The sequence below is a fragment of the Acanthochromis polyacanthus genome, chromosome 4 (genome assembly GCF_021347895.1).
Source record: "Acanthochromis polyacanthus isolate Apoly-LR-REF ecotype Palm Island chromosome 4, KAUST_Apoly_ChrSc, whole genome shotgun sequence".
Classification (NCBI taxonomy): domain Eukaryota; kingdom Metazoa; phylum Chordata; class Actinopteri; family Pomacentridae; genus Acanthochromis; species Acanthochromis polyacanthus.
Window position 1 is genome coordinate 19,594,408 of NC_067116.1, and position 13,242 is coordinate 19,607,649.

General features: G+C 40.6%; 1 protein-coding gene across 1 annotated transcript in view; it reads left to right on the plus strand.

Annotated features, from left to right (window-relative positions):
* ror1 (receptor tyrosine kinase-like orphan receptor 1) overlaps positions 1-8,523 on the plus strand; it is a 153,920-nt gene extending 145,397 nt beyond the window's left edge. Inside the window, exons 9-12 of the mRNA XM_051947599.1 lie at positions 1,527-1,706; positions 2,400-2,627; positions 3,324-3,688; positions 4,883-8,523. Of these exons, the coding sequence (XP_051803559.1) occupies positions 1,527-1,706; positions 2,400-2,627; positions 3,324-3,688; positions 4,883-5,585 (1,476 nt within the window). The 3' untranslated portion in view covers positions 5,586-8,523. The remainder of the gene's footprint in view (positions 1-1,526; positions 1,707-2,399; positions 2,628-3,323; positions 3,689-4,882) is intronic.
* The last annotated feature ends 4,719 nt before the right edge of the window (positions 8,524-13,242 follow it).

The following is a 13,242-nucleotide window of genomic DNA, read 5'->3' on the forward strand; positions in this document are numbered from 1 at the left end:
TGTTTAATAACATTCAGAAAAAAATCACCCAAAATCCAGTGAATTTCGCTGTCAAATTTGGGGATTTTTTTATTTAAAAAAATAAAACTTTTGAGAGAAACTTTTCAGGAATTTTCTTCCTGAAGATTTTGCACATTTTTTATAAATTTGGGGAAATCTTTTCTGCATTTTTGGTCTTTTTTCAGACAAGGCAACAACATTTTTTGGTAAGGACAACATGAGGGTTAAAAGTGACACGGAAATGCTACTGGGTCTGATCTGGGAAGATTGCTGATGTAACTTTTACAGGAAAGTAAAAGGATTTTAGACATGAAGCTGACACATTCAAAAGGGTCTTAAGAGAGATCTGAAGGCCTTGAACACCAGTGAAGCTGTAGCCTCAGAATGGCTGGCTAGGAACTGCCTCCAGTACCACCATCCAGAGAGCAACTACATTGTCTGAAAAAAACTGACTGATGCCTAGATTTCTAATTTTGTTCCTATTTGGTATCATTTTTATGTCGTTATATAACAGCAAAGCACTTTTTCACAATAATTTTACACTTGTAAGGTAGCAAAATGTATATAGCGTCACTTTATTACACTCCACTGCTCTGTAGTGTCCTTTCTAACAGACAGTGCATCATAATCTTGTGCTTAACAGTCTGTTTTTGTGAACCGCTGCATGTAGTTCAGACTTCATATAAAAAGTGATATGTAAATGTGAGCAAATCTGATGCGGTAAAATTGCTGTAGCAACGATTTAGTGCTTGTTGAGACGTGAAGCTGACGCATTCAGATGTCATCAGATGAATAGAAAGAAGGTCATGTCTGAAAGAGGCCGACAGAATTCAGCGGTCTGGGTTTGAATGCATTTTCTGGCTTTGTTGAAAGGGGATACTTTAAGACTGAAACTGAGTTGCTCTTATCTTTAATTAAGCTTGATAATCACCAGCTGAATTGTAAATCATTTGCAACCCTCCCACACTTCAACCCAGTCTCTTTGGATTTAGATGTACAAACCAAGCTCCACAGTAGACATGAGAGACTGCAGAGGTCAAGTCATCCCTCACAAAGAGCGCTGCAGCATTTTCTGGTATTCCTGCAGCTGCTTCTACAGTTTACTGGCAAGAGAACTGATTTCTAAACGCAGCTTAACCCGTCAGCTGAATGACATTTTTAGGTTGTAGACGTGTCGCCAGATTTCATGATTTTCCCACTTCATTTTCCCAAAGTGTAAAGGCGGTTATTAAGAGCTGATGTCATGGATTGAGTCTGATTATAATGATTATCAACTCTCTGGGCTGTAGTTTCACTGTTTTTGCAACTTAAACATTACAGCATTTAGCGTTATATCAGGCAGTTTGCCTGAGGTGAATTAGAAGCCGCAATGTAAACTGCATGTCATCATTTCACTTTTCCATTCAGGGATAATGGTGAGGAAACGGTGCTGAGCTGCCCAAAAACAAATCAAATTTTTCTGTCACATCTCTTTTGACCCATTAACAGTTTTTCTTCTTTTCCCCCTTCTCTTCTTCTCTCTGCAGAGTAAAGCCAAAGAGCTTCCTCTGTCAGCTGTGCGTTTCATGGAGGAGCTTGGAGAATGTATGTTAGGGAAAATCTACAAGGGTCACCTGTACCTGCCAGGCATGGACCAGGCACAGCTCGTGGCCATAAAGACTCTGAAGGACATCTCCAACGCTCAGCAGTGGGGCGACTTCCAACAGGTACACTTTAAATCACTGCCTGAAAAGATGTAGGTTTAGTGCTGCTTTTCAATTTATTTTAAATTCAAAACTTTTGTTTTTTGAAGATACAAAAAAATACCAACCTGAAGAGTAGCTACAATGTTAAACAGTCATTTAAAAGCCACACTTCTGTTAGTTCCACGTGGATTAGTGAAATGGAAATAAAATAATCTCCTGTTATAAACTACATTAGTGGAAAGAGGTCTCTTCCCACAAGATTTGAAGCATGTCTTGTTATATTTCCACAGAAGATAAATGCAGTGTGCAAGTGATGACTGTATATGGATAGAAATTACTGAACTGTGGATGAACTCACAGGAAATAGTTCCAAAAATAAACTGTAACTACTGGCACATTGACCAGACAGATTCAGATATTAAGGAGGATTCAAACAGGTGGCATGAGTAAAATATAATCCTTACTTTCTATTTACAGAAAATGAGGCATTCTTGAACTGCCTGCTTTAAAAGTGACACCACCCACCCAACAGCTTTTTGTAGTGTTTCTTTTTCGGAAAACTAATGAAGAGCTGTTATACACTAACTTAGACTGTGCATCACTTCAAGTTTTGAGGCTTTTGTAAATATCTATAATTTTCCATTTGTAATTTAATGAAGCTTCTGTTGTTTTTCTGCTTGAAATTCACCATTATCTATCTGAATCCCATCAAAGGAGGCTGCAGTGCTGACTGAGCTGCAGCACCCCAACGTGGTGTGTCTGCTGGGTGTGGTCACTCAGGAGCAGCCGGTCTGCATGCTGTTTGAGTTTCTGCCACAAGGGGATCTCCACGAGTTCCTCATCATGCGTTCGCCGCACTCTGACGTTGGCTGTAGCAGTGATGAGGATGGTACGGTGAAATCCAGTCTGGATCATGGCGACTTTCTGCATATGTCCATACAGGTAGGAGTACACACCCTTTAAACTCTGTTCTTGGTGTAGATGAAAAAGGAGTCTGTTCAGCACATCTAAATCTTGTGAATTATGTGCATTTTCCCAATTCCCATTTCTCATTTTCTGCCAAGAGTATGACAGGTGATGATGCATCCAAAAATGAATTGTGCCTCAGACTCCTTGTTAAGTCATCAGCAGGGAACATGAGCGCCTGTGTCAGAAAGCATTGAAACACTAACACTACAGCTCCAGAGATCGACCTCTACAATTCCAAACATCTGGACGCTGAACTTGGCTGAGCCTCTAATTGCAAATGACAACTCAAATTTATGATATGTAGAAAACAGGAAAAACAGTCAGTAGTTTTAATTTTTTTGGGTTGCTGTTGGATAAATTCAGCAACTATGTTGATTCCCGTTGTAACGATGATTCACCTCTGCCTTTACTTAACTACAGTTGTGGTTAACAAATACATTAATATTCCACCAAATTAGAGTAATGGGCAGAAAGTTGGAAAAATCATCAACAAGACTCTCACTTTGCAAACGACCTGCCAAGACTATTATACATACTTCTGTATTAACAACTAGGAAATGTTGATGTAAGGAGGTTTGCTAATTCAATTTAGGTCACTGTTTAATTAATCATGTCTTTTTCTGCTAAGATTGTATGTAATTAATCTCAGAACAATCTCTTCTGCATCAGGTGGCTGCTGGAATGGAGTACTTGTCCAGTCACTTCTACATCCATAAAGACCTTGCAGCTCGGAACATCTTAGTAGGTGAGCAGCTCCACATCAAGATTTCCGACCTGGGCCTCTCCAGAGAGATCTACTCCTCAGACTACTACTGCCTCCAGCCGAAGACCCTGCTGCCTATCCGCTGGATGCCCCCCGAGGCCATCGCCTATGGCAAGTTCACCACAGACTCAGACATCTGGTCATTTGGAGTTGTGCTGTGGGAGGTCTTCAGCTACGGTCTGCAGCCCTACTATGGCTTCTCCAACCAGGAAGTGATGGAGATGGTGAGAAAGAGGCAGCTGCTGCCCTGCCCTGAGGACTGTCCACCAAGGTATGCTGTGTTTATTTTTGCAGTAGATTATAATATGAGGAGGGACTCCTCAAATCCACTGCTGTTTTTAATACTGAAGACTTAACTCTGTCTCAACCTAAAAAGGTGTCATCTAACAGGTCATTAAAATCTTGAAGTGCATTAAGTTGCTGATAAGATGCCACATTCAATATTAAGACCTAGGAATAAACTTATTTGCTAAATGATAATAAATTCAAAGAAAAAAAACAGCCAGACACAAGAGAAAGAGAGCTGGGTTGCGTAAAATACCTTCCGCAGAGTGTAATAATGCTTCAGTTTCAACCTTCAGCTCCTTTTTGGAGGACTCGACCATGAAAATAAATGACGGTTGTGCAACAATAAAGTAAAAACAGAAACATCTGCTCATTTTTCCCCATGCTAAATTTTACCATTGAAATCTGAGGGAAATCCAGACAGTTCATTATCTTAATTTCTTTTCTTTGTCATCAGGATTTAGGCATTTTTATGAAAGAATTTAAACCACAGATGTGCATGTGTGCTTCCTAAGGTAATGTAGGAAAGGCAAACAACTATTTTATATCATTCTGATCACATGCAGAGATATAGAACATGTGTGAGGTTTTCATAGGTGTCAATTTAACATATCACAGAAATGGCAATGATCATAGAGAGCGATCAGCCACAATTTTAAGACCACCCGTCCTCCTTGTACAAAAACATCTCTGACCAACCACATGAACCTCTTGGGTGTCCCTTGGTTTTTGGCACTGGGACAATGGCCATTTACTGTGGGTTGCAAGATGGGACCTTTGTGAATCGGTTCCTTTCTGGCAGACACTGCAGCTGCTATATCGGATTGGGATCTGGGGAGTTTAGGGGGCAGGTCGATGTCTGGGGCCTCAACTTTGAGCCGTTCCTGAGCAGTTGCTGTGTTGTGGTGGACTGCTTTGTTCTGCTGGGAGAAGATGCTGGTGTGGTAGAGTGTCATTGCCTTTGGAGGTTGTTGTGGGTCCAACACAATGTTTAGATATGTAGTATGTGTCAAAATAACATCCACATTAGCCTCACCTGTCAGTAGTTTTACTGCAACAAGAAAGTGATTTCATGTCTATTTAATATTTTAGATATTCAGACTAATTTGTTAAAATTTGCTTTCAGAAAAGATCTGAACATTGCTGTTAAAGATAACAAAGCATCTCCGTTGTCTTCCAGGTTTTATGGTTTGATGACTGAGTGCTGGCAGGAGGGACCGGCACGCCGACCGCGTTTCAAGGACATCCACTCCCGCCTGCGAGCCTGGGAGGGCCTGTCATCCCACGCCAGCTCCAGCACGCCGTCTGGTGGAGGAGGCAACGCCACAACTCAGACCACCTCGCTGAGCGCCAGCCCTGTCAGCAACCTCAGCAACCCTCGCTATGCCGCCGCCGCTGCCGCTGCAGGGTACCTCTACCCGGCCCAGGCTATCCCTGCGCCAGGGCAGATGGCTCCGATCCCAGCATGGACACCCATGGCTGTGCCCCAAACCCACCAACGTTTCATCCCTGTCAACGGATACCCCATCCCTCCTGGATACGCAGCCTTCCCAGCTCACTTCGCGCCCCCAGCTCCACCTACCAGGGTAATCCAGCACCACCTGCCACCTCCTAAAAGCCGCTCACCCAGCAGCGCCAGCGGCTCCACCAGCACGGGCCACGTCAGCGGCGTTCCCTCCACCACAGGCTCCAACCATGACGCCAACACGCCGCTGCTCTCCCACTGCATCATGCCGGGGAGCGGAGGATCGGCTCAGATGTACGGACAAGTTTCCCAGAAGGGGGTGGGACAACTGGAGCACGTTTCTCAAACATCAGCGCTGCTCGCTCCTGACTCTGACGTGCTGATGTACAACGACTCGGTCATCACAGCAGACCTGTAGATACAGAGAGGCAAGCTCGCTCTCTTTCTGCTTGGGACCCACATCTGAGAAGTTTAGCCTCTCACACAGGGACCCAGTGTCACAGTTCTACTCTGGTCATGTGAGACCCAATAGAAACAGGCCTCTGTGCACATCGGTGTGTGCAAGAAACACTGCCGCAGCTACACAAGTATATAAGCAGCTGTCTGACTTTGTAATGCCTTACTGTTTAAAGCAAGTGTACTTACTATTACGGTTTAAAAATGTTGTGTTGTTATTTTAACCTCTCTGTAAATACAGTACACAAGTCCTGAATGAATGAATGAATGAAATGCAAAGATATATATTCAAAAAGAACTTTTTATTGAGAAAAACACTTTAAAGGTGAAAACGTAGCAAGTCCATCCTGTGTCCTTATGAAATGGTTTTTGTATTACAGTCACACAAAAAGCTCCTGTGCTGACGACCCGGCCGATGGACTGTTTCATACAGGATATCGAGGAGATGCAAACATTCATGTGATGACCTTTAGCTGCCTTTCACCAGTGCTGTGACTTGCTTGTCAGTGGACGTTCTATAAAAACTACAATAGCAAAGCGAGCAAAAATGGGAACAGCAGACCAACACTGAGCTGCACAAATACAACCAAGCATACAGGTGACATGCTCTGCCCACTGGACCCTGAAACTAAACTTGCATTCATCCAGACATCCAGCTGCTGTGTGACTTCTGCCCAGTGAAGCAGCTGGAGTTTTTGTAAATGCACTTGAGGCGCAGGTGACGAATTGGCTAAAATATTCCTCCAGGTGCTGAAAATCGGCATTCACACTAAACCCTTTCGAAAGTGACATCTGAATGTTTTTTTTCCTGCAATTTTACCATGACTATGTGAGACCTCTGCAACACAGACACCTGTTCTTGATGCTCTGACTGTCTTCAAAGCTGCCCAGGTTGAGAAACAAGAAGGCTGGAAGTTTGTCTGATCATACAACAAACCCTTCATCCATCTTCCAATCTCACTTCAATCGTAATTTCCTTCAAGGTAAATTCCTTTACTCCTTTCTCAAGACATACAGCAGCTAACTTCAAAGCTGCACACTCTGGACCCCCTGCAGATCTACAAATGAAATCACACAACGCTCACATCCTCCACGGTCTGAGGGCAAATGCCTCATTCACCGTGCAAGAGCTGGGGTCGGTTTTCACAAACTTTTTAAAAATCTTAATGATTGAATATGGTGTATTTAATTTTCAGTTGAGTTTTTACAGTGTTCGATTTTGAAGGAAGAATTTAAAGATCTGTGGAGGGCTCCTCTTTGTGTGCCTTTGTCCGTTCCTATCCTGTTTTTTGCATCTGCATCGTGCAAAAAATACAACTCAAGACATGGAGGAAAGATTTTATTAAAAGGGTTAAAACAGACTTTTTAAAGTAGACAGTGTCACTGTTTTTACTTTGTAAGGTCTCAGCCATGTACCAGCAAAAAAAAATCCTGCTTGATGTCCTTATAAGTGTCGGTGCCTGAACAGAAGAATGTCTTACCTAAATAAGGATTCGCTGTGTGTAACGTGAGAGTTTCATGTATGTTCTTTTATTCAGTTCTGCATCAGCAAATGATCTTTATAAAACCTGGAGCCGACTGCATCGACGTGCCGGTGATCCCAACAAGTCGCTCAGCAGGTTTTAAACATTCAGAGCAAAACTAATAGCTGTATTTATATTTTAACACACTCGGTGTCAAGCAGCATCACGTAATGTGTATGGGTTCGATGCATTTGCTCCGATATCCTTTTGTGATATGAAGAAGTGTGTGTTTGGTAAATGATTAACTCTCTGTCCTGTAATTACACAAATGATGCCTCCGCTATCTGAGCTCCTGTTTGATGATGATGATGATGGTTGATTAGAGGCTAAATATGAAGCTTGTATTAGTAAAAAAAAAAAGGGGGGGGGGGGGGTCACAGAACTCACAGTAAAGTTTTTGATCTAAATTTCACTATCGGTACCTGTGTAGTCGACAATCATCAGTTGTTAATCGGTTGTATAAGTGTTCCTGGCGCTACGCCGTATGTTTACAGACTATCATGTTATCGATCAGCTGTTTTTGCTCACCAAGCACACATTTAGCATGACACATCAGCTTTTTACTGTGGACATGCAGTACAAAGAGCACCATGACGACGCCTCATTGCCTAAAGTACTTTTTTTTAATATGGTAAAGTTTTAATCTGACATTTGTGGAATGTAGATAGTAGGAGCTGTAATCTGTTCACTCCACCTCTTAAAAAGTCCCTCCTATCTGGTGTCACTATGAGATAACAGCAGCTGCTTGAGTTACCACAAAATTGAAACAAATCCTTTTTAGAGATCAGGTTATTCTATACTTTGCCCCAGAAAAAAATGCATTCACACCAGATATGGTCAACAGAGAAGCTGATTGTTATGTGTAATATGAAGGGGGTGCTCTTGTTTTCATCTTTGGATTTGTTCCTCATGTGAAATCCAGTTATTTTAATAATTTGAAGTCATTTTTCCCGTTGATTTTTTTATTTCACGGCTGTCTTTTGTCATTGCTTCAAGTGTTTCTGTGAAGCAGACTGAGCTACCTAGGCATCTGAGTTTGTACATGTGACCTCCAGCATGTAAATGATGTATGAGTACTAACATAGCAGTGCAAAAACCACTTGTACACAAGACTGTGAAACTTAATCAAGTCTAGGTATTTTTGTATTTGGCAAAAAGAGCAAAATCATTATTGTGCCTTTTTTGTTTTTTATCCTAGATTTTTTTTTAAAGAAACAACATACAATTAATTTTATATTTCAATAACAGTGTACCCTTTACTGAAGGTTCACATGCATATTGACCAAGAGAGGCCTTGTCTTTGTATTTTGTCTGAATATTTTTGCACAGATGTTTTGTATTGCAAAATCATTTATTAAAATGATGTTGTTTGATTAATCTTGCTGTCGATGATACAGTTGTTGTTTTTTAAGAGTCCACAGATTTGTAATGGTAACATGAATCCACTGGGAACCACCAAATCACTGTTTCTGTGGATTGTTTTGTTTGCCTTGTAATCGCAGTGACCACTGCTGTCCAGGTGGTGGTGCCCTTTAGCTGTGTGATTATTTGTGCAACTATTAGCTTCAACACAGCTGGAAATAATATTAGTCCAACTAGAATTTGGCCAAAGATGGAAAAGTCACTCTGGGATAATGTTCCTCTGTGTCTTACTTGTGCGTATTAGTGTGTTGCTGTGAGGCTTCTCTTTCATTTCCTGCTCAAACTCACACTTTGCACACTGAATGAGCCAAAGCAGCTTAGAAATGAACCAGGATGTCTGTGCATATGAATGCCAGCAAATGATGTAATGCGGTACATATACAGACGGATGACAAAGGAAAGAAAAAGCCTGAATGCTTGACCTTTACACTGAATGATATGGGGCTTCTGTTGTACTGTGGTGGGCATTTGGATGACGTAGTTCACGTCCACTGGTCTCCTTAGAGAGAAGAGTCTCTGCAAATCAATACAAAGTAGTTCTGAGTGATCACCTTTATCCTGTGATGACACATTTCTGTCCTGATGGGAGTGGCGTCTTCTGGGATCACAACGCCTCCGTCCATTGGAGTACAAGGTGTAACCTGATAGGGACAAAAATGAAGCAGTCACCAGATCTCAACTCAACTGAACAACTATAGGAGAGTTTGGATTAATGTCATCAGCAGACAGATGACAATTTTTAAAAAAAAAAGCTCCTGAGTTTGTCTTAGTAAGACGTTAGGCCACCATGTGTCACCAGAATAGCGTTATTGAGAATTAACTTTAATTCTTTAAATCTCTGGGACTCTACTGGAGGCATGAACACAATTCTTCCAAAAGATATTCAGTCATTTGGTGTTTTGATGATGATGGTGCTAGTGAGCAGCGTCTAACATATTGGTCCAAAATCTCCCATCGCTGTTCAATTGGATGTAGAGCTTCAGATGGTTAACACTGCGTAAGCAATATAATTTTCAAACTCATCAAATCATTTAGTGCCCTATGGATGGTGGTACTGTCATCCTGGAAGAGACTCCTCCAATCAAGGTAGAAATGTTTCATCATAGTTTAAAGATGCTCACTCAGAACAACTTTGTACTGATTTACACAAACCATTCAATCCAAGGAAACAAGGAAACATTCTAGCAAAATGCCCTCCACAGCCTTACAGAGCAATCACATGCACTCTCTGTAGAGGTCACACAGTGTGTTCATCTTCTGCACTGACGTTCTCAGCCATCTGAAAAGTTGCTCCTCTGTTTTTGTCTTTACATGTTGCACTAATGGGCAAGCATCGTGGTCATCAATAGTCATAAAAGAATCTACTAAAACACTAGCCGATGAGGCTGTCTATGTGACTGTAGTCCTGCCATCTAGTTTCCAAAAATGAGCCCACTTTCAAAGTCATGTTGATCTTTTCCTCTTTCCATATATCTAAATCAGAATGAGTATTTTCATGCTTGCCACAGTGCAAGACTGGATGGTTTAGTTATAGCATGCAGTACATGTGTTTAGAAGCATCTGTATTTTTAAGGTTTCTTCATTTATTTATGCAAGTATTCCGTTAATGCGTCTGCCGTCTCATGAATCATGTATGGATACGTTGTGATAAAATAGGAGAACCAATCGTGTGGAAAATGAAGCTCCTCCTTGCAGTGCAGCTGTAGGAGCCCTTCATCCCTCCTAACCTCTTATGAATCTACACTACGTTTGTGTGTATTCAAAATCAGTGATATAGACTCAACTCCTCAATACATTTTCTGCTGCAGGCCTGAAACAGTTTGTTTTCTGAACATGTGTGAGCGGCAGTGGCAGAGTAAACCGTCCTGACTGCCTCATCAGAGACTCAGCACTCTGAAGTTATTGGATGTAATTTCTCCTCAGGCAAGAGCTAAAATTATTTGCTATGCTTACAAGTGCTGCCACAGAATCTGTGAGAGGAGGAGGGCAACAGAGACAGAGGAGAAGAAAGGAGGCATCTGTAGTTGATAGAAACCAACATCTGTGATCTGTGATGAGATGCCAGGATCCTGTCAGACACAGTCACTGACATCCTGGAAGGCAGTCTGGACTTTGACGTTCATTACTGATGTGTGTGTGCAGCTGCCAAGTTGTCGTGTCAAACCAGTTTTTGTTGGTTAGAAACTTTTTAGGATATGGAACACATCTTCCTTATAAGCATTTTTGCAACTTTACAGATATCTAGGGTAAAAAATGGCTCATGTAGTTGAAACTAAAGCTGTTTTCAGAGATCTCGTTGTTAAATTGCTGTTTAACTGCAGCTTTTCAATGACTATGTCAGGGGTGCAACTCATGATTATTTTTATTGTTAAATAATCTATATGTTATTTTTAGTTTGTTTCAACTATACATGTCAGAAAACTGCTTTTAAAAATGCCAATCATTGTTTAATAAAGTGTAAGATAGCATCTTTATTGCTTGTTTTGTGTAAACAACTGTCTATAGCCAAAGAAAAGTTTATGAAACATGAATTAAACAACTATTCATTTAAACCTTAGGTTGTATTATAGCATATTGTTACTGCCGGTACTCTAAATTAATGCATTAATCATATAGTATGTCATATATCTATGTAAAAATCTGCCAACTTCCATCCATAACTGATAATATTTTCAACCAAATGTGAATTTACAGTATACAGAAGAAGTGAGTGCACCATTATCATTTACATATCGAATGGTTCAAATTTGTATCACATTTTAATAACTGCACTGTTTCTAAGTTGGCAAGTAAACTATTTCCTCTTACAAAGAATCAAAATCAAATATTTTCTGACTATACTAGAAAACCAGGCCCCACAAAACAAACTCAGTGGAACAAAAGTGAAAGAAAAAAAACTGACCACAGACACACAAGATACAAACTTGTGATTTCCAGTCAGCCTAACTGCATTAGCATGGTTATAAAATGACCTGTGAACACCAGCTCTTTTCAGTTTTGGACCAGTGGGCTGCATGTCTGCACCATGGCTCCACACACAAAAGAAGTGCCAGTTTAAGAGGAAAAATCTGATTGTGAGACCTCACACATTTGGAAAAGGACATAGAAGGATCTGTGACCATCTACAAATCAGTTAAACGTGGTTGCAGCAGAAAACAGGAGGTATAGAACCAGACACTAATCAGTAGCTCAGTAACCATCCTTCTAAAATGACACCACAGACAGTGCACTTATTATACAATCTTGTTGCAAAAACAGATGGGATAGACTTGGCATGGGAGTTATGAGTGGAAATTGAAGTTTCTGTGATGTCTCAGATGGAGTGAAGGACATTTAATTATGATACCCTCTATTGACAGCATTCAAGAAAAAAATATCTTGCTTGTTGTTGGGCTGGAGGTCCAGCATGTTTGGTGTGAACCTGGCTAAGACTATGACAGTGAATGCATCCTCCTGACGGTGAAGCACAGCAGTGAGACTGTGCTGATATGAGGTGGCATGAAAACAAAAGGTGTTATTGAGATGACATTTATAGATGGCAGTATGAATGTCTGTGGATACACCAAACTAGTGGCTCACGAGATGACTTCCTGGGTGCAGGTGCTTGGCAGAAGAGGAATATTCCAGCATGATGACAATCCAACGCTCACTACCGAGAGTTTCTGAAGAGAAAAAGGTGAAAACTATGACATGACCAAGTATGTTGTCTGAATTCTTTTGGGTATTTTAACTGTTTCGCTGTTAAAAAAAAAAAATTAATCTCTTCAGAAATGTGTGCAATCTTGGGATCTTCTATGCAAAATAGGTCTTTAATCAAAAATAAAAGTGGACATACTATTAAAAAATAGAAAGATTTCAATTTCACTAATGAAGCGCTGATTTTTCAGACTGTTACTGCATTGCATTCCCGCTATAGGACTTGTATTTTTTAATACAATAAATCTAAACTGTTCATCTTCATTTACACATAAAAACAAATAATCTGCTGTTCAGGGTAGAAGTCCTGCAATTACTTGAATGTGAGGCAATTTTGAATCATTTGACAGTTAAAGTAATTCACATTGTTTCATGCTGTATTGGTTTATTCTGAAGCTTTTAGCTGCATCTCATAGACTTTCTCAGCTCATTCTCAGGAACAAAACCCAGATCAGTTAACTCTGAGTTTGAATATTTTATTACAAACATGTATCTCCATGACTAGAAATGAACCACCATCCTCAAATTTAGTCCAGTTTGAACCCAAATGTATCGAGAACTTCTGACTTGCAATCACCATGGCTACTGAGGTGAACATAAATATCAGAGCAGAAAAGAAGAACAGTGATGAGGATAAACGTTGTATGATTGGTTATTGGTGATTTGGTAAAAGAGCAGCTCATTGTCACAGTAAAGATCAGACACTTGGCAAGAAACCTGCAGAAAATGGTTTAACTGGAATTTTATCAACTGTAGTAAAGTGACTCCTTTCTGTGAAGCTGGTGATACATCAAGAACAAAAAAAAAAAAGCAAACTAAATGGCTGCGTTGCCACAAGTCTTCAGATCCTGCAATGACTGATTTTTTGGCCACGTGTGGGCAGCCGAAACAACATATTATATGTTTGGAATCGTGTTTTTGGCCATCTGGGGAATTGTAGTCACTCTCTTCTAACTCTGTTATTGTTCTTGAGGAAAA